The sequence below is a fragment of the Pezoporus occidentalis genome, unplaced genomic scaffold (genome assembly GCF_034315485.1).
Source record: "Pezoporus occidentalis ecotype Australia unplaced genomic scaffold, CSIRO_AGI_Poc_V1 ctg133, whole genome shotgun sequence".
Lineage (NCBI taxonomy): Eukaryota > Metazoa > Chordata > Aves > Psittaciformes > Psittacidae > Pezoporus > Pezoporus occidentalis.
Genome location: NW_026913136.1, coordinates 475,253 through 497,341, shown reverse-complemented (window position 1 = coordinate 497,341; position 22,089 = coordinate 475,253). Strand labels below are relative to the sequence as shown.

At 40.9% G+C, this 22,089-nt stretch overlaps 1 protein-coding gene across 2 annotated transcripts in view; it reads left to right on the top strand.

The window, feature by feature from the left end:
* Positions 1-718: 718 nt before the first annotated feature.
* ADAMTSL1 (ADAMTS like 1) overlaps positions 719-22,089 on the top strand; it is a 400,708-nt gene continuing 379,337 nt past the window's right edge. For both annotated transcript variants that reach the window (XM_062608991.1, XM_062608990.1), the window contains exon 1: positions 719-917. In XM_062608991.1, the coding sequence (XP_062464975.1) occupies positions 837-917 (81 nt within the window). In that variant the 5' untranslated portion in view covers positions 719-836. The remainder of the gene's footprint in view (positions 918-22,089) is intronic.

The following is a 22,089-nucleotide window of genomic DNA, read 5'->3' as shown; positions in this document are numbered from 1 at the left end:
TGAAGGCAGCTGAGAATGCTGTATGAAGTAGTTTTGCTCCCTAGACTTGCACCCTTATCTCCAGGCAGGTGTGAGCAGCCAGTGTCGAAGCACAGCAGCATTTCAGTTTATGTGTCTTAGAAATGCTCGTAGGCTTAGCAGGCAAAGACATGAAAGCAAGCAGACCAGTGAACCACGGCGAGAGAGGGCCCGTCCTTGTACCTGCACACTCTCTGCCTGCATGACTGGCTCTGCCTGCCTGCCTGCCTTGTGTTTGCCACTGCGTCTCTGCCTTGCCAATCGGCACCGTTCCTACTTTAAACATCTCTGCCCCCGTGCCCCATCCCTGACTGCGGCACCCCGTAAGGCCCATCCCTACCTGCATGCCCTGCGCCTGCCTGTGTGCCCCATCCCTTCCTGCACGCCCGTTCCTCCCCGAACACCGCATCTTTGCCTGCACGCTACCTCTGCCTGTGCTCCCCGTCGCAGCCTGCGCGCTCCATCCCTGCCCGTGCGCTCGGTCCTTGCTTGAGCGCCCGGTCCCCGCCGTGCGCCGGTCTGTGCAGACACACGCCTGCCTGCGCGCCGCGCACGCCCCACGGTGCCCGCTCCTTCCGACCCCTGGAGGAGCCTCGGGGCAGCAGGCAGGGCGGACCGGCGGCAGCGGCTCCCCGCCTCCCTCCCAGCCGCCCGGCAGCCGGGGGCCGCGCCCCCGCGCACCTCCCTGCCCTGCGGGGCCCGGAGGCGCCGCGCACCCCCCGCCGCTCGCAGAGGCGCGCAGGGGCGACCGTGAGGCAGGCGCGGAGCGGCGGAGCGGCGGCCCCCCGTGCGGCACGCCGGAGCGCCGCGGGAGCAGGATGACCGCGGCGGGAGGGAAGCGCCGGGGCACTGCCGCCTCCCTGCTCGCCCTCGCCCTGGGGCTCCTCTCCGCTGCGCAGGTAAGCGGGTCCGGGGTCTCGCCCGCTTCGCCGGGGGCAGCGCCGGGCTGGGGCTCCGCTGCTTAGGGTCGGGGAAACGGGTTTGGGGCGGCGAGAGCCCCGCGGGACCCGGCGGCGCTCGCCGCACCTGCGGGCTCTGGGATGTTCCCGTCCCCGGGCTGGGGGAGCTCTACCGGCTTTGCCCCTCCTCGGCCGGCAGGTAGCTGCCGCGGCTGCCCGCGGCCCCTGCCCTGCACGGGCGCTGGCGGGAGGCGCTGCCGGCAGCTGTGTTTGCCGAGCGCACGGCCCCGGGGTGCTGCGCCAGGCTGGTTTTACAGCTCTGTGGAAGGAAAGTTGGGAGGGTCGTTACTGCAAAAGTTAGGACACTACTGAGCTTTGCCGAGTGTCGAGCGGGGGGGAATGCTTTCCAAGATACCGAACAACATCGGGAGTCCCCCGTCCGCCTTTTTCAGACGGGTGTTTCGTGCTGAAAGCAGAGCGCTGCGCGGGGCCGTGTCACTGCGTTTCCCTTGGGTGTAATTTACATCCTCTAACATGCTGTAAAAGTTTGCTTTGCTTAGTCATCAGTTGCCATTGCCCAGCTTTATTTCAGACTGTAGCCAAGCGAAAGAAAAAAAAAGAAAAAACCGAAGAAAATTAGCCGCTCAAACGATGCCCTACTCAGCCCTCTGGAGTCAGTAAATGAACTCACTTTCAGCTTTGTATGTGCCCTAAACAAAAGCAAGTGTGAACATGGCTCTCCTAAACCATTCGCTTTTGGTTTTGTTTTAAAATTCTGAAGATGAGTTTTAAATAAGTAAAAGCCCATTTGTAGCAAAGACAGTCTTTTTGTACTTAGGGCATTAACCCTCTCAAAAAAAAAAAAACAACCAAACCAAACCCAAAAAACCAAACTCCAAACAACAAAACCAACACAAAAATCCCAAACCAACCAAAAAAAAAAAAAAAAAAAAAAAGGCACAGGGTCACCTGAAATAAATTCAGAAACATAATTTTCCATGTAACTTAAGGCTGCTGCTGAATGGGAAACTTCTGGTCTCCTGTGCTCCTAAGCATGCATTTTCTTCTCCCTTGAACCTCTGTGGTAACTGTACAGCCATTAGCAGGTTAGCCTAGTAGTCTGAATAAAGTTCTAAGTTTTGACAGAAACTTCTGTCTTAGGTAACTTTGCCTTCCGTTCTTGCACCACCTCCAATTCAGTCAGTGGAGGGCTGTGGTGAATGAGGTGTGATGCCAGCCTACACCTGTAGATGTGTGTGGTCAGGACTGTATCATGACTGCGTCACTGGAAAAGTTGCTGACAGAAGGCTGCAGCATGAGCTGATATCACTGGTGCGCCTCAGGAGTGCACAGGCCGTGCCTTGGGCACCCATATCTAATGGGATCTAGTACCTGTTTCTGATAAAGGCCACTAGAGACATGATAGCTGTGGTCCTGCAATGGAAACCTCATCTGACACATCGCTTAACCCTGCCACCAGCTCTGTTCCCAGGACTGAGACAGAGTTGATCTCCTCTGGCACTCAGCTCTGTGCCTGCTTACCCTAGCTCTGTGGACTTGCTTGCCTGCTTTCTTGCAGCAGCTCCTCTTTGTGGGGAGTTAAAATAGCTCCTTACATCTTTTTTTACATGCAAATAGAGAACATTGAAGCTTACTTCTGAAAATTGTGGAGTGAGTGAGATGCAGTACAGTGCAGTGGCCTTGAAGCTGGGACAGAGGGGCAGTTGAGTTTCCTTTGGCTTTCATTTTACATGTTAGTTACATGAATTTAATTTTACAGTTATTAAGATAGTGTTACTTTTGAAACAGCAGTTTGGCACTGCCTCTTGCCTGTAGTTTCAAATTTACAAAGTGATAGTATGAATAAAATCAGTTGTCCTTATGGACATTATTTCCTAGGGTCAAGAACATCATCAGTCTGGGAAGCCTCCTGTTGTTTTTCTAGCATTTGTAATGCAAGATAGTGGACTAAGTGGGGGTTAAAGTTATGCTTCACTAGGAAGTCACAGGTATCTGCACATATCACAAAGAAGATATTAAAAAAAAAAGACTGTTATTCTGTAACACTCCATTGTATTAATCTAAATTGTACACTAAAATTTATTGTTCTCACGTGCTGTGAGCATGAATTTAGGATTTGGATGATACTGCTATATCATATTATGATAAAAAGGAGTATACAAATCCCTTTGCCTTTTTTTTTGAAGAAGTAAACCGAGTCTTCAAATCTTGTGTTGTTATTACTATTTTATAAGTCCTTCAGGAACTAGACCAAATTGGGTCTTTCAATTAGTAATAAATTGGATCTATTAATATTTATCTATTAATAATTATAGGTCTGAGCTCTATATTCTAGCTGTATTTTGAAATTAAGTGCTATTTTTTTGGGGTTGACATCCTATGCATCCCGTGCATCCTCAGTTCAGTGTTCCCATGGAATTTAAATTTCTTCTTCTTTTTGCATAGTTTTGACAGGGAATGGCCATCACCATTTTTTATAATTTTGTCCTCCTTTAGGTCTCCAATTTATTGGATTTTAGTGGAACTTCTCTTCTTAGGATGATTCTTCTGACAGTGATTTTTCTTTTTGTTTTTTGTTTTTTTCCTAAACTGTTGTTGCAAATTTAAAAAATGCAGAAAAGGTTATAGTAGGTACCCCAACAAAAGAACCTATACTGACTCTTAAAACTGTGCTGTGACATAGTAGTTACTATAGTAGACTCAGCTTTTAGCTCTGCTGAAGACTTCATGTATGAGCTTTGTCGGTAAGTGCAGGCATTTTCACATGTGTTTTATGGATATGAGCAGGTTTAGGTCTGGAAGAGGTGTAGGGAAATGTAGAGCATTGGTAAACTGAATTTTCATGTACTGCTAGACCGTTTGTGCCTCATATTTGCTATATCCTGTTCTATTTTTATATTTAAATAGTGTGGTTGGTAGTGTTTTTTATGTCCACAACATGTGACATAGGGTGGGAGTAGAGTGGGGTTATTTTGTGTATGAAATAGTTCATTCTAAAATATTTGCATGTAGTGACATAACAGTAAATTATATCAAGCACCTACCTTTACCTTTTCTCTAGCAAAATACTTACCAAGTTAAAATCCATGGAGTTTTGTTCCACTCTCCAGAGAAGACTGTTACTTTACTTTCTAGTGCATAAATTTGGAAACAAAGAGTCAAAGCTTCCTGAAAATAGGAATACACTCAGAAAACCTACATTTGAAAATTTGACCATGTTACAGTTAGAAGGTCAAAATAATTCAGTCTGGAAGCATTTTAGATGACACTGTAGAAAAAAATGAGCTCAGGACATAATATTAGAATAGCAGTAGTAAATTTATATTGTTCAACTAGTCAGCAAACTGTCACCATACCCTTACGTGTTTCAAGATGAACACCAGTTTGTATCCATCAAAATGATTTTGTAGTGTTTCTTATGAATCTTGTTAGTATGGTGACCAAAATTTTAATGGTGAAAATAATCATGGCTGTATTGTTAAAGTTGAGAGAGCTCAAAGAAATTTCACTTTGTTTAAACTTACGTTACTTTAATTGTTGGATCTGACTTTTGAGCTTTGTAGAAGGTAAAACGGGTTCTTTGTTGTCAGCTGAAGGCGTGAAGCCGCAGGGAGGTATATTCATTTTACATCACCATCTGTCATAACATTGTTTAATAATAAGACTTCCTCTCAGAATCCCAGAATACAGACTGGTTCAGGTTGGCAGGGACCTCTGGAGGTCGTCTTTTCCAATCTCCTTGCTCAAGCAGGGTCACCTAGAGCCAGTTGCCCAGGACTGTGTCCAGGAGGTTTTTGAGTATCTTCAAGGTGGGAGACTTTACCACTTCTCTGGACAACCTGTGCCGGAGCTCGGTCACCCTCACAGGAAAGAAGTGTTTCCTGAGGTTCAGAGGGGCCTCCTGTGTTTCATTGCCTCTGGTCCTGTCACTGGGCACCACTGAAAAGAGCCTGGATCCATCTTCTTTGCATCCTCACTTCAGGTGTTTATATACATAAACAAGATTCCCCCAAAGCTGTTTTTCTTCAGGCTGAGCAGTCCCTCTCAGTGTTTCTTTGTAGGAGAGATGATCCAATCTGCTCACTGTCTTTGTGGCCCTTTGTTAGACTCTTTCTAGTACGTGCATCTCTATCTTGTACTTTGAAGCCCAGAACTGGACACGGGACTCCAGATGTGTCCTCACCAGTGCTGAGTAGAGGGGATGTATCACCTCTGTCACCCTCCTGGCAAACCTCTTTGCTTAATGCATCCCAGGATACCATTTTCCTTCTTTACCGTAAGGTAACATTGATGGCTTATGGTCAGCTGTGTCTGCCCCATCCTTTTCTGCAGAGTTGCATTTACTTACAGATATGGTGAAGAGAAGGCTTGGGGCTAGCTTTTTACCATGGTGGGCACTTGACTTCAGTCAAATATTTTTAGGGAAGTTTCATGCAAAATTGTAGGGCCATTTCTGAGACTTCAGGTGTGTGGGGAAAATGTAATTTAAAGCATTTACAGTGTTTTTTTCATTCATGAAAGCGTTGAGAGTCCTCAGTTTCTTTGTGAAATAGGATTGAAAATACAGCAAGAGAAATGCCTTGCACTCAGATATGTATTGCTAAAACTATGAAAGTGAGACACAATTTCTTTAAGTTACAGGTCTCTGAGCATTCATGGCCCACAGCTGACTAGACATTTAGGCCGTCAGCATTTTCACACACTTTCACAGGCCATATGTGAATATGTGCATATGCCAGGGAATGAAGCTGTACTTCCTTTTCCCCTGCTGCACTGCGCAAAGTCAAATTATTCGCAAACTGGCATTACATCTGGATCCTACAGACATGTTTACATCTGGATCCTACAGACATGTTTTCATCTGGATATGTGCAAAGGTGGAGTGAATGAGGGGTTTGTGAGATCCAAATGCAGATGAAACAAGAGCTACAACAGGTCAAGAGATAAACACAGAGAACAGGAATATTTTAGCACTGATTGCATGGGATTGATTGTACACTGATTGTACAGCTTCTGAGAAGTTATATGATCTCTGACAATGCTACTTATTTTTTTTTGTGTGACCCCAATAAACAACTCTTCTGTAATAGCTTTTGCCTCATTAAGATGAATGGAAAAGAGGGAATCAAACTATACTTTTATGGTGTCTATCTGATTTGAAATGCTGTTTCATTCGCCTTTTATTGCTGTTGGCCAAATCTCATGGACTTAAAAATATTGCCCTGTTCATATTTCCAGCAATAACTGGTTTGATAATGCAGCCATGCAGTTAGGTACAGATGTGGAATACTTCGATATTTTATCATTAATGAGCAATGGCAGAATTAATAATGAAGCTATGCTTCAAAAAATGGAGGTATAATTTTTTTCTGATCTTGATTAGTTTACTAGTATCATATTCCAGTTTTATGTTCCTGTAAATGACTTCTCTTAATAAAAATATAGCATGCATTAAAATGCATCTTGTTTCTTGGTGTAGAAGTTCACACTGGGTGCGTAACTGGACACTACTAGAGCTTAATGGAAACATTAGAGATGTAAATTGTTGCTGTGTGGCTATTAGAGTTTTGAAAGTCTTGGTTAGAAATTTAATCAATTTTTTCCGTAGACTTTGAGGTCACCTAACATGAAAAACAGCAGCCCCCCCCCCCCCCCCCCCCCCACACACACACACACACAAAAAACCAAAATCCACACTTCAGTGCTTTTACTCTTCAGTGCCTTCTTCTTTTTTTTTGCACTACAAAATATAATAACATGTGTCTTGCCTATGGTCAAAAAGGTGATCAAACATGATGAAGTCTGCTAATGGGATGAGGTATGGTCAGTAGACTAGCAGGTCATTAGCTGGATTTAGCAGCCACAGTATTACCTGTATGCTTTTGTTTCTGCATTTCAAGTCATCCCATAACAGCTCAAGTACATGGGAACATGTAATTATTGTGCACCTTAAGGCTCTTTGCACCTTAAAAATGCAGTTATGTCCCAGTTGCGAATAAGAACTTTCTGTTTTAGTAAGCAATGAAACAGCAACGTAACATGTTGCTTACAAGACTTGGTGAATAATGCAGTGCATCTGAGTCATGCCGCTATTAAATTTAATTAAAATCTTTAGACCCTTCTCAGTTTTAAGGGTATGTATTTTGTATGCCTTTTGAGAGCAATGTGCAGTCAGCATAATTGTTGAACATGTATGTGCAAGGAAAGTTACAAAGATGGGGGAGAAATGGAAAGAGACAATTCAAGGCCTTTGGGAAATACATTAAGTGGAGCTGCATTAGGTACCTTGGGATAAACTGTGGGACGAACAGATCACTAGTGGTATTTGACATGCTGTTGTATTTCTACAAAAAGGAGACAAAAAAAAAAAAAAAGGAAAAAAAAAGATACTTTGGATTGAATGTACAGGGGAAATCAGATTATAGCAATGAGTTCTGCTGGATAGCAGAAATCCTGATTCTTTAGAGCACGTTGTTCTACTGACTGGACAAGGGCAGTATTATATGTGCTGCTTATGCACCAGTTCAGGGCTGGTGTGGGAATACAGTGGGTGACCTAACAGGACCATCCCATCTCAGCCAGTAATTACTATCAGAGGAATTAAACAAAGCCTGTTCTTGCATCCATGCTGCAGTTTGTTCATAGTCCTATATGGCTAGGTGCCATGAATAATGACTGCATTACATCAGTCCCAGATATGGCTTGTGGAGGGTTGTTTGATACAGTTACTTTTGACTGAACCAAGTGTTTCCAGAATTCTTATCTGTACATTTTTTTCTTTTTTTTTAACTGACCCCATATATGTCAGTTTTTTCAATGAGGCATTTAATAATGAAAGAGTGGATTTGCACAAAACTGCCAGAAATTTTGTAGTTTAGTTTTTCTTGACTTGTGTATTAAACAGGTATATATATTGAACAGAAACACCTGCTTCTGGAATTTGACATAGTTATAATAATACTGCCACTCTCTGTGTAGCTCAGGTGAGCTACAGAAACCCCTTTTTCTTTGGGTTGCACAGGGGTTTTTGTTCTAGGAAGAATTGATATGAAGGAAAGACTTAATGTATAATAATGCCACTATAAGTAATACAATAGCTCAGAAGTAGTCCTGTGTGGCCACATATTTTCCCTTCCCTTCCCTTCCCTTCCCTTCCCTTCCCTTCCCTTCCCTTCCCTTCCCTTCCCTTCCCTTCCCTTCCCTTCCCTTCCCTTCCCTTCCCTTCCCTTCCCTTCCCTTCCCTTCCCTTCCCTTCCCTTCCCTTCCCTTCCCTTCCCTTCCCTTCCCTTCCCTTCCCTTCCCCTCTCCTTCCCTCCCCTTCCCCTACCTTCCCCTTCCTCCCCTTTCCCTTTCCCTTTCCCTTTCCCTTTCCCTTTCCTCCTTCCTTCCCTCCTTCCTTCTCTCTTTCTTCCCCTTCCCCTTCCCCTTCCCCTTCCCCTTCCCTTCTTCCCCTTGTTTCCCTTTTTTCCCTTTTTTCTTCTCTTTATTTATTTCTCTTAGGGCTTTTTAGAGGAAACAAAGGGGAGCCAGACTCATCCTGACTTACACTAACTCCCAAAGAAATGACTGACAAACCGCTACACTGAAAACCACCCCTACCTTTTTACCATGGGCTTGGATGAGCTATCTGTTGCAGGGAATGGGAGATGAGGAAGGGAAGTTTTTTTTTAACAGCTTTTCTTTAAATTTCAGAAAAATTGGTATGCAAATGTTTCAAATTTTTCAGTTCAATGGAGAGTTAGAGAAAGAGGCAGCGAAGGTCAGAGCTGAATGTCTCAGTGATGCTTTTGCTTAACTAATGTTTGAAAAAATGGTGCAGTTGTGAAAGCACTGTTTTTTTTTCAGGAAAGAATAACTGTTTTATTGTATTAGGCAGTGCCAGTAATTTCATGGCAATTTACTATGGTAGACTGGTGAATAGAGTGGTGCATGAGACTATTCTGACATGAAAACCGTCTAATTTTTCTCTGAAGGCTTATTGGTGAGTTGTCTTTTTGATATGTGGCATCATAATCGTGTGTATGGTTCCAAGAGAAATAGTTGCCTTTGCAAAATCTCTCTCAAAAAAAAAAAGATGTGCCAATGCAAAAGACAGAAATTAGTTTCCGAATGTTTTTTCTCTTTCGCCCTTGCCTCTTCATGGCTTTCTGAATCCTCTTGCTACAGCTATGCTTCTACTAAAAAGTGTATGTGTTGTGTGGTTATAACTTTGGTTGTAAATGATCCCAGTGAACCTAGGAAATTAGTCATATGAATCAAGTTATATGCTTGCAGATTTGGAGACTGTCTGAATGGTCCTTAGAAAGGCAACAGGACCTCTGCGTTTGGTATGTTTTCCCTCATTGTCCTTTATTTCTAACCTTTAACTTGTGGATGATGGCACTGAATATTGCATCCAAAGGCTTATTATGAGCACTGTCACTGAAACATAATGCTTCACCTGCAATTTGTACAGTGGCTTTTCAAATTCCACTTACTGGAAGACTGCTGTCAAGCAATAAACTCTTGAAACCCACTTGGAGTTTAAATATAAAGTACCTATGTGCTGTACTGCAGTGACTAATTCAAGGCAGTGTTTATCCTGGAGGTGAATGATTTTCAAAATTCATAACTTTTTTTCAAGAGGTGCTTTTCAGGTATGAGTCAGCATTGTATTTAATGACCTGACTACAGGTAGAGTTTTGTAGAAAATGTCCTGTTTGGGGTTAAATTCTATAAGATGCTAACAAACCTTTGCTGAGTCTTAAGGAATGTGTACTTCAGAAGATTAAAGTACAGTTGCTAGATGGGTCAAAACCTTTGGCTTTTATTGAAATACTTATGTTACTATTTAAATTCTTACTGGAGTTCATTTTATGAGCAAGTAAGCTCTGTTCACTTTCTAAATGCCATATTTTCATGTTACATAGTTCATAAATGCTTAAACATTTTCATTTGTTTACAAAATGTACAATTGTCCTGTAGTCCCTTACAAGAATAAGCTGTTACTACAGTCTTGCATGTAGAGGCATATGTGGGGCAAAGGTAAAAGCTGCTAAAGAAAGATCCCTTCTACATTTGAAAGCTACTTGTCCTCATTACCTTAGCATTCAGCTGCACAGGGTAGAGAGATGTTTTAATGGGTGATTTTGAATATGAATTACACACTACCAAAAATGAGTTTAATCTGTAGTAAGCAAAATGAAGATACAGAAAAAATAGTAGTTGCACACAGCCAGGGAGGGAAGAATGCTGTTTTTATTTTAATGTAGATACTTGTGCTGTATTAACATTTTTGTTAAAAAAATGTTTTTTTTCATCTCCCTTCTGTGTTCACTCTGATACTTTTGGCAACTGCGTCATAATATTGTGCTTTTATTACTCTTAATATTACGCATTGCATTTAAACGTAAATTAGCATAGTGAAACGAGGACTGTGTAGTCTTGGCTTTTCAGTTAAAGACCAGGAAATGGCTTTATTTTTGCATTATTTTTTTATTCAAATTTGCTGATTCAAAGATGTTTGAAACAGTGTGGTTGTATAACATTCTCATCTTCAATGGCAAAGAATTCAAGACAAGATGAAAACATGGAAGAAGGCTGAGTATAAAGCTGCTCCTCAGGCTTTTTATAAAAGTATATTTAGAGCCTTGACAGGCTCTCGTAATATCCTCACAGGATATTAGCTGTAATAGAGCATGTTCTGAAACAGTGATCACAGTTACAAAAGGCTAACATGTCATAAGGTCACTGTGGGCACATAATGTGATAAAATATTTATCCTATTTAGAAAAAAACCCCATGGTTAAGTAGATTGTTAGTCAGCAATTCATATGATCCAGCAGTACTATATCACATAATGACTATTTTAAGATTGCAGCAGATATGATTATCTTACTCCAGTGGTTAATAGAAGTACAAGTACAAAAGTATTGCTGGCATAGCTAGTTACTGGCAGAGCTATGGTTGTATTATTTTGGTTTGTTCGGTAATTGTTTTTGTGGTGTTTGGGGGGGGGGGGGGGGGGCATGGAATTGCTCTTGGGATTAATGTGGGAGTTAAAATATTTCTGCATCTTACGAAACCAGCATTAGGATGCCTTTTGTGTCCTTGTGGTCAAATTTCATCCAACATCCAGTGAATGAATTTCAGCTAAACAGAGGGGATAAAAAAAGGGATATTTTACATTTATCCTGTTATCTTTTACTTTCTGAAAGTTTTTAAACTGCCCCACAGGAAAAAATAGGGATTTATGACATGTGGGAAGCAATTTTGCAGAAATGCAATTTTTAAAATACACATAGTTAATACTCTTTTATGAAGATGTTCCTGTGATCATGCTGCTAAAAGTTGAGTTTTGTGTGTTTCATTCCTCAATGCCAGACATGGATGCAGGCCTGGAAATGAGTTGATTGAGAGCAGCCTTGTGGAGGAGGACTTCGGGGTGATGGTGGATGCAAAACTGAGTGAGAGCTGGCAGTGTGCCCTTGCAGCCTAGAAAGGCAACTGTATCCTGAGCTTCGTCAACAGGGTGTGGCCAGAGGTATGCTCCTCTGCTCTGCTCTGGGGAGACCCTAGCTGGAGTACTGTGTTTAGATCTGGGGCCCCCAGCAGAAGAAAGAAATGCTGGGGAGAGGAAGGCCACAAGGATGATCAGGGGACTGGAGCACTTCCCATATGAAGACAGGCTGCGAAAGTTGGGGCTGTTCAGCCTGGAGAAGAGAAGGCTGCGTGGAGACCTCATAGCAGCCTTCCAGTATCTGAAGGGGGGCTATGGGAAATCTGGAATGGGGCATGAGGTGACAGGACAAGGGGGAATGGCTTTAAACTGAAAGAGGGGAGATTTAAATTAGATATTAAGAAGTGTCTAATTTACTGTAAGGTTGGTGAGACACTGGCACAGGTTGCCCAGAGAAGTTGTGATGCCCCATTCCTGATGGTGCTTTAAGCAGCCTGGTTCAGTGGAAGGTGTCCCTGCATATGGCACAGGGTTTGGAACTACATGATCTTTAAGGCTCCTTCCAACCCTAACCACAATGAATTTATAGGAATTGCCTGTTTAGTCCTTCATGTTGCCCATGACTACTTGCAAAATGAAGGCTAGTATATATTTCTTTGTCAAGTGCAAATGCCTTAATAAGTGCTTTCAGTCCAACTGAGTGGTATTTTATCATTTGTTCATTTAAATTATGCGTAACAGATTAAGCAGAAAGGGCAAATCCTGTCTGACCAATTTGGTGGCCTTCTGTAATGGGGCTACAGAACTGATGGATAGGGGCAAAGCAGCTGATGTCATCTACCTGGATTTGTTCAAAGCAACTGACACTGTCCTGCACAACATCCTTGTCTCTGAACTGGACAGACACAAATTTGATGGATGGACAACTTGGTGGATAAAGAACTGGCTGGATGGCTGCATGCAAAGAGCTGTGGTCAATGGCTAAGTGTTCAGTTGGAGACTGATAGCGAGTGGTGTCCTTCAGGGGTCAACGTTGGGACCGATCCTGTTTAACATCTTTGTCTCTGACATGGACAGTGGGATTGAGTGCGCCCTCAGCAAGTTTGGCGGTGGCACCAAGCTGTGTGGTTTGGTCGGTACCCTGGAGGGAAGGAATGCCATCCAGAGGGACCTCGACATGCTTGTGAGGTGGGCTGATGCCAACCTCATGAGGTTTAACCATGCCAAGTGCAAGGTCCTGCACCTGGGTTGGAGCAATCCCAGGCACAGCTACAGGCTGGGCAGAGAAGAGATTCAGAGCAGCCCTGCGGAGAAGGACTTGGGGGTGTTGGTTGATGAGAAAATGAACATGAGCCGGCTTCAGTGTGTGTTCGCAGCCCAGAAAGCCAACTGTATCCTGGGCTGCATCAAAAGGAGCATGACCAGCCGGTTGAAGGAGGTGATCCTGCCCCTCTACTCTGCTCTTGTGAGACCTCACTTGGAGTATTGTGTGCAGTTCTGGTGTCCTCAACATAAAAAGGACATGGAACTGTTGGAGCAAATCCAGAGAAGGGCCACGAGGATGATCAGGGAAATGGAGCACCTCCTGTATGAAGACAGGCTGATAAAGTTGGGGCTGTTCAGCCTGGAGAAGAGAAGGTTTCATGGAGACCTCACAGCAGCCTTCCAATATGTGAAGGGGGCCTACAAGGATGCTGGGGAGGGAGTCTTTATGACGGACTCTAGCAATAGGACAAGTTTTGAAGTCTGTGTACCCTGTTTTATAACATAAGTCATTCATTAGTATAAATTTACATGTCTCTGACTGGTTCAGGGTTACCCTATGGAAGGGCCCACTAAAATAAAACAGCAGGTCTAGCCCAAAAATGACAATGTGTGATCTGCAGAGGAAGTAATGAAATACATATATGCAATTGAAATGCTGAACACAATATGCATACCAGTATAGAGAGAAAGATATAAACTCCTGGTTATTTAACTGTTAAAGGATGGCTAATACAGGCTTGAATTCACTGCCATCTTCAGCTCAAATCCTCCATGGCTAAGCCATTTTAGGACTGCACCTGTCTAATGATGATTATACTTCACCTGCCTTCTAGGACAAGGAATACATTTGTAAAGCATATTGAAAATCAAATGTCCTTTCTTTTTAAACTTTCTTACTGTTAGAAATGAAAGACATATTTGAAGGGCACATTGGCGTTTGAAAGATTATTTTATCACAGAAGTGTCAGTGATTGAGCAGTGTTACGGAGATGAAGAACTGGAGAGACCTGGGAGTATAGTACTGCCAGTATTTTGGACAAAAATGTTTCTTTCAGGTAGCGTAGTTTCTTAGCTATTATTTTTCTCTTAATAAAGAAGATGTAAGGATGCTTATGCAGGCTATTAAATAGGGAGGCAGGAATTGCAAACTATTGATGTAATTTGGGTGTTTTTTCTTTGAATCAACTGTGAGGGAGCAGATTAAATTTAAAAAAAAAAAATCTCACTCTCTTGTTTTCAGGCCAGTGGATAGGAGTTGAATGTTCAATTCTTTGAGTGCTATATCCTGCAACAAGGAGACAGGGTTGATACCGACTATTTAGAAAAGAATACAAGTACCAAAACAAGTTCAATGTGGCTGAAAAGAGGAAATGGATTAGGGCTGCCCTCAAAGAAGAAAATAATATAAGGGAAAAGCAATACAGTACATGTATTTGCGTCTCAAAGAGGCAAGATTTTTTTGTTCGTTTTCGTAAATTCTGTTACCACATTCAAGTTTTTATCCTCAACTTAAAATGTTTGTCTGTGATTCTGATGAGCAAGACAGTATTCTGTATCTTGCCTGTTTCTGTGTCAGGAGGAAGAAACCCCTTTGTCAGCAAGACAGGAAAAAAGATTGCTGCTTGTCTTTTGCATACAGCTTCAACTCTGGTGAATGGAGAAATGTGAGAACATGAGGATGTTGGAACTGCATCTTAGTAATGTTTTCCTTTGAGCTGTGAACTGGAGACTCTTAAAAAAACCTTTTACCTCCAGACTTTTCTTCCTGTCTCCCTACAACTTCTCACTCAAAGCGTGACACTTTGTTCATCGGTACTGCCACAGGATCAAGCTGAGATCTTGAATTTCTAATGCCTCTTAAGTACCCTATATTTTACATTCTCTACATACAACTGTTCCAGTTGTAAAACAGAGATAAGAATTCATATTTTCTTGAGTCTTTTTATATTTTTAGTTGGTTTCAAAGCAGGGATTTGTATGTTCTCGAACTAGTGCGCAGCGCAACGCAACCTAGTTCTTCACAAAGCTCTTCGAAAACATTGCAGTTTAAGTGACAACTGTGAAAACCACAGGTTTTAATGGCAGAACTTTTCTAGCTGCATTCTTGCTAGGTGAATGTTTTTGTATTGTAGGATTACCATATGAAAATGATGTTTAACATAGTTGAAGTTAGATTTTTTGTAGGTCAGCTCTGAAAGTCAGTTTAGGATCTGGTGGGAGCATTTTTCTTACTTGTAATAACAAGATTATATGTCTCCTCCCTGAAGTCTGCATTGTGTAAAGAATCAGTCATGACCACGTATCCTTCAAACTTCTTCTCAGTGCTCTTTTCATGATTATCCCTGCTTTAGTCATGCTATCCATGCTTCTTCTAGGATTTCAGCTGCTGATAAATTTGTCTGTAATTACTGGGTAAAATCATGGTCTGGAAAGCAATTTGTAAAGGAGAATTAGGAATAAACTTCCTCTTTTCAATACTGTTCTTTAATGCTTTTGTCGACACTTTGTAGCACAGCTGAAACACAGAAAACAGAAGCCAAAGAACTGACAGGACATCCTTTCCTCTGGAAATACCACCTTCATGAAAAATTCCATCTATGATTTTGCATATTGGTGCATGTGTCAAGGTTATTCTATTTGTAATACAGAAACCTTATAGTAAGCAAAATTGTCAATGGAGATATTGAATTTGACAGCTGTACTTCATTTCTTGAACATGAGTTTTTGGAACATTTGTAATTCTTGCAGTAGGCAGTGTTTGAGCAGTGGCATCTGTTACGAACTCAGAATTTAGAATAAATTCTTGGTCACATAAAAAGCATGTCAAATATCCTAGGGCCAAAATAATATTTACCACAATTACTTTTGCCTAATGCATCCTCCTTTGACGAAGTAGGAGGAATTTCATTATTTTTTACTTTTTAGGAGTACTTTGGAAGCACTTCATGCTGATCCTGTTTGGTTTGTAGTGCTTTTACTTCTATTTACGTTTTTTAAATATTCCAAAATGCTCATATGAAAGACTGGATTTGTAAAACAGCTAAGGTTGGAAAGATACAGATGGTTCTGTAAGATGAAGACTTGGAAAATGGAACTTAATTCAACCTGATAGAAGTTTTCCTACTAACTGGAAACCTAAAGCTTAGGGATCCGAATATTCCTAGTTTCTTAAAAGATCTGCGATGTATACTTACAATTCTGACAAGGACAGATGACTTATACTGGATTTTAAAAATTAAATAACTTTTAGTGTGTGCTAGAATGGCTAGAAGTTGTATATGGTTATATGGCAACTTGGATGTGCTTTGCATGTCATTGGTAAAACCAGCTTTTGTGTGCCTTTAGTCTGAGAGGGTGGATTCCAATATTGCCTTTTTTTTTTCAATTTCATGTTTGAAAGTAGGTTCTTCACTTGATGCTGGATCTTCAAAGTTGTGAAAGAGTTAGCAAGAGAAGAACTCTGTTGGAGCTAGGAACTTAACTCGGGGGGGGGGGAGTATTATTTCAAAGGTGAGCCTTTGTCATGTTCTCAGTGTGACTTGTTTCTTAGCAGTCACATATCATTAGGTTCAGAAATGCTAAGGATCCTCTCCTGTAGCTATGGGGAGAAAATGAAATTACTGGGATTATAGTCTCAAATCACTTCAGTTTGTTTCATGTCACTGGGGAGTGCAGCAAGAGATGTATTTATGTCAGGGTGGTGGAGTTTGTTTTTTTTTTTTTAAATAAAGGAGAGCAAACTGTGGCGCTTCAAATAGTGTTTGGAACTGTTCCTTTCCAGTAGTCTGATTGGTTTAGATGAGCATGTTGCTGATCTTACTGAAGTGAACAACATGCAGAAAATATTTAAATTTCTCCTAGTTGAGCTGAAGGAGCATGTCTTTCATTTTTCTAACACTATCTGGAAAGTAGGAAATCACTGCAGGGTGTTGAAAGCTGAGGGCATACAGTGTGTTTGCTGTGGGTTATTGGATGCAAGAATAAAAGTCATTGAGTTACAAAAGAAGAAGTACAAATTTTTAGGCAGAATTAATTTGAAAGTAATTTAAAGCAATTTAGTACAATCTAGTCAAACAATATGAAATCTGAGATTGGGTTTGGCTTTAGTAGCAAGAAATAGTTGGAATACTCAGTAATTACGATTAAACATACAATTACAATTTTTTAGTAGTCCACCAAAAGAATAGATTTGTCTTTGGAAAGCTTGTTTACATAATTCACAGGATTAAACGAGCATGGATAGTATATGTTTATTATTCATAATTGCAGTGGCAAACTACTTGACAAAACCGAAACGGTATTGTTCTTTTGTGTTTGAGTACTATGAGAAGGGAAACAAAATAGAAGGCATAGTATGTCTTTGCCATTTCCTGATCAGTGTGTAGATACTGCTTTGGAACAATTTCCTTAAACATGGATTCTTCACATTATGCCGTGATTTTTGTGATACCACTAGAAATTGTAAATGCTTGTAAGATCAGGGATCTAGAAAGGTTACCTTCAGACTGGAGTACTTTGGAAAATACTGTTTCATTTTCAAGAAAGAAAATTCTGAAAATGAAAAAGATATGGTTTGGAGGAAGTTACAGAAACAAAATAGAGGATGACCCTGGATTTTCACTTAATGAATTTCTCTAGCAACATTTACGAGCGGGCTCAGGAATCTCATTGGAAATGTTTTGAATAGCTATATGCAAAAATACACTGCACATTGGGAAAGCTTTTAGAAGAAAAATATGAACAGAAATAATTAACTGAGAAGGTAACCAGAACTTCATTTAGTTGAATTCGTCATTATAAGTACTTAAATAGCTCCTTCTGGTGTTCCTTAATCTTTTTGGGTAGATATTTCCTTTTCAGCAAGCCTGTAACTAAACATTTATTTATTCTGATGCAGCCTTCAGACTTGGACTTCTCTTGGCTAACAAATCACCCTTTAGATACAGGAAGAAAGGAAAGAAAGAAAGAAGAAAAGAAGAAAACAAAAGTGATGGGTTTAATGTTGGCAGTCACTTAATTTTATGAAATTGCTATAACCATTGCATTCTGTAGGAACACATGTTTTTTCTCATGTTTCTCTCCCTTCTTCCTCTCCTACCTCTTCAAGTCTACAAGCCAAAATAAACAGTTTTCCCCACAATAACATACCAAATCTTGTAGAAAGCAAAGTTTAATACAGACATTTAATGACGTTAATTATACAAAACCAGTGATAGTAGAAACAGGACTTTGTTCTTTCTTACCCTTGGATAAGATGTTAGTCATCTTCATAATCGTGGAGGAACTATTTACATCCTCTCCTGATGCAGATTACTTGTTTCTCCCTCCCCCTCTTCCCCAACCTACATTCCTCTGAAGCTCTGGATGCTTGCCATGGCTCGAAGGATGTTGAGCTGCATGTGCAAGTGTTGCTGTTTACTTGAGAAACTTCCCTGATGCTTGGTTGTGTCATTTTGCTCATTCTTAAACCATTTTTAGGATTTTCAGGTCAGCATCCCTGTCCTTTTCTCAAGATCATCTGGGAAGTTTCAGTTAACAAATTCTTTATTGTAGTGGTGTCAATGATGTGTTCAATTTTTCTGCTCGTCATGGAGTGCACCACTTTGTGACCTTAGGTACTTTGTACAAAGAGATGTGTCTAACTGTCATTCCTAGGGGCATTTGCTTGTACTGTGTGTGGTTAATGCTAGGGATCTGTCTGAAATTGGCCTCTTCTATGAAATTAGTGCTCCACATGATTCTATCCAGCCCTGTTCTCATAGCCCTATCAAAAAACAAAACAAAACAAAAACCACAATATTACCCACAAGTGCATCTCTTCTCTATGTCAGGTATTTTTTGTAAATAATTCATTATCATCTTCTGTATTATCCATTTTCAAGGGCTTTCCAAACTGCTTGTCTTGATTGGTGTGGTAATAATGTTTCACACAGTAATTAATCTTGTTAATCAGTCTATTTTGATTTTCTTTTGAATGGTTTGGATAATTACATCTGTGTTCTTTGCACCTGTATTTTATTTAATAGAAAGAAATATGACAAAAAAAGGTATTAACAGAAAATTAATCCTTTTTGAATCTCCCATAAAACTTACATTTTCTAATAAAGCAAATTGCCAGTGCATACATTTATATTTGGAAAAATATTTTTGTTCTCTTCATCAGGAACTGTCATAATGCTGTTCAAGGATTTCAGTGTTTTCTTACTGTGTTAGGAGCTAGAAAATACAAAATATTTAAAGAGAACTGTATTAATAATCATAACCTGGAATAATTGGCACTCAAGAAATAGGAGCCACATTTACCCTTGATTTACCCAGCTATAAATTCAGGAATTTTAATGCAGTAGTGCATAGGCATGCTTGAATTAAAAACTGAAACTCTGTAATGCTGACATTATTTTCTCTGCTGATGTTTTTCCCGTTCTTACCATCCCTGCCCTTACCCCAGATCCTGCACATGCACCGACACTATTTCATAGAAGAGTTTAGGGGAGTTGCTATTATTATTTTTTCCCTTTTTTTTTAAATACAGTGACTTGCCTTGGAGACCTAAAGCTAAGAAGAGCGTCTTCTCTATCTTAGAGGTCCTGTGACTAGAAGAAGGTAAAAAAGCATGTTGTGGATCAAAGTCACCAGCATGCAAGCAGTAGTGAGGGAAACACAGACCTGTGTCTGTACGTGAAAGGATCAGTGATAGGCAAATGTGATACAGAACGGAGTAGATACAGTAGAATGGCATGTAAGTGAGGCATAAACACAGGCAATCTAGAGGGACTAGAAAACAAGAGAGGTAATACATTATAAGCAAAATAATACTGTATGACTACCGGGGGGTTTGTGTTGGGGTTTTTTATATGTCTGAGGCAAAACAAATGAAAATTACATTGATACCAGTCAGAACTTATATTCCTTTGTAGGCAGTAGTTACATATAACAAAAATGGGACTCTATTATTAGGAACCACACTGGGTTTCTATTATCTTAATCTCACCTTCTGCTTTATGTAGTCACTAGATAGTGACTTCTGTAGAAATTAGAATTATGCAAGATACTGATATATTGACTCAAAATCATATTTTATTACATAGTAATAGCAGTGTTGCACAAAACCAATTCTATCTACCCCTTACAGGACGCAGAACACTTTGACATGATACAAGTGATGTTTTTTTGTTGTGCAATAAGGTTATTTGGGCTGGGAGATGGGAATGACGGCTTTGCTACCTCAGGGTTCTATGGTGGACTCTTCTTATTGTTATGAGCCACAAACACATCCCAAACGCCTCAGTGAGTAGACCTCAGAGGCAAGGGAGCTTGTGACTCCTCAAGGACCCTGTCCTGGGACAATACTGGGACTAGGAGTCTGCTGGATCCTGGGATTTGTTTGCCAATCCTTCATCCCTATCTGGGAATTTGAAATATGTAGTAGACCCCACATTAGCAAAAGTCTTCTGTTGCTCATGTGAACTAGCTGGTAGCACTCTGTGAGGGTTGTTCATAAGCCATATGTGGCTAAAACCCACATGATTATTGCCCATACAGTATGTGAGCATATAAGGAGTTCTATAGTGCCACTTGTACGATGGTCTGTATCAGCAGGAGACAAATTTAACAACAAAGGGATAAATTTGATAGAACTAATGAAGCACACATTCCAGAATGTGGGCAATTAGCCAAAGATGCATATTTTGACTCTGTAAGGTATGTGATGCCATTTTGAGTAGGTGGGAAAGCAGAAAAGCAGGTTTGCACATGTTACTTCTGCTTGGGAACCATTCTATATTCTACAGGAGCACTGCTTAGATCAGATAGTCTAGGAGATAACAATATTTAGTAAGATAATCATTCAAGGGAGTTGAGAATTTTGAATCTTGTGCTGCAGAATTAGTTTTCTTGTTTTAGCTGACACTGAGCTGCAAGAAATTGAAGAGCACTGAATAATTTGAACAGCAGTAGTCTAGATTTTACCTGGAGTCTAATAACCACTCTAAGAATTTATTATTTGCATATGTTAGTTTTTCTTTAATGCTTTGAGCATGCTTAGCCACATTTTTTGTGGAAGGTTTTCTATTTGTTGGAATGTTAGCTGGGAGCAAGCACCATTAGCCTTTGCTTTTCTAAGAGTTGACTGTGCCAGTGTGCCAGAATCACCATGTATGGTGTGGCGGGTATGTTCTGTTCCTGAGTGGCATGTACTGCATGTTCTGTGATCTTACGGGTTGAGAATTTAGTACAGATGCCTTTTTCAAGTAAAATAAAGAAGACAGACAGTACACTCCTCATAAAAACATGCCTTAAAGGAGTGTGCATATATGTGTACATATATGTAAACTTATATTTATGTGTGTTTGTTTGCCAAGTCAGATAACGACAGAATGATTCTTAACAACTATAACTATTTTTAAAGTGTATTTATTATTAATTTTATTTGATATTACTTATTTTATATATTGTTTTTTATTTTTATATAAATTTATATATCTGGTGTGCAAACGTAGATCTAACCATTTTGTTTCTATCAAACATAGCTTAATACTGAAGGATATGCAAAATAAAGCTTAGCTGTAAATGGGAACAAGCGTTTTTCTTACTAAGGTTTAGATAAAACTTTTGATTTCCTGCCTCCTGATCAGGAAAAAAATTATATAATTGATTGACCAGTTAAAACTGTTAAATTAAATCATGATTTCAAAGTGTTGAAGTTCTAACAGGGTATAAGTACTCATTTTGAGAAGGACCTGGGGGTGTTGGTCGATGAGAAAATGAACATGAGCCAGCAGTGTGCACTTGCAGCCCAGAAACCATCTGTGTTCTGGGCTGCAGCAGAAGGAGCGTGATCAACGGGTCGAGCGAGGTGATCCTGCCCCTCTGCTCTTGTGACACCCCACTTGGGGCACTCAGTGTGGTTCTGGTGTCCTCAACATAAAAAGGATATGGAGCTGTTGGAACAAGTCCAGAGGAGGGCCATGAGGATGATCACGGGGCTGGAGCACCTCCCGTATGAAGACAGGCTGAGGAAGTTGGGGCTTTTCAGCCTGGAGAAAGAAGGCTGCATAGAGACGTCATGGCAGCATTCCAGTATCTGAAGGGGGCCTATAGGGATGCTGGAGAGGGATTCTTCATTAGGGACTGTAGCAGTAGAATAAGGGGGAATGGGTTTAAACTGAAACAGGGGAAGTTCAGATTAGAGATAAGGAAGAAGTTCTTTCCTGTTAGGGTGGTGAGGCACTGGAGCAACAAAGTGTCAAATGCTCCATTCCTGTCAGTGTTAAGGCCAGGCTGGCCAGAGCCTTGGGCAGTGTGGTCTAGTGTGAGGTGTCCTTGCTCATGGCATGGGGTTGGAACTAGATGATCTTAAGGTCTTTTCCAACCCTACCTATTCTATGATTCTATGATTTTAATGCTAGTTGATAATGTGTTGGCCACCAGTCACTTTTTTGAAGACTT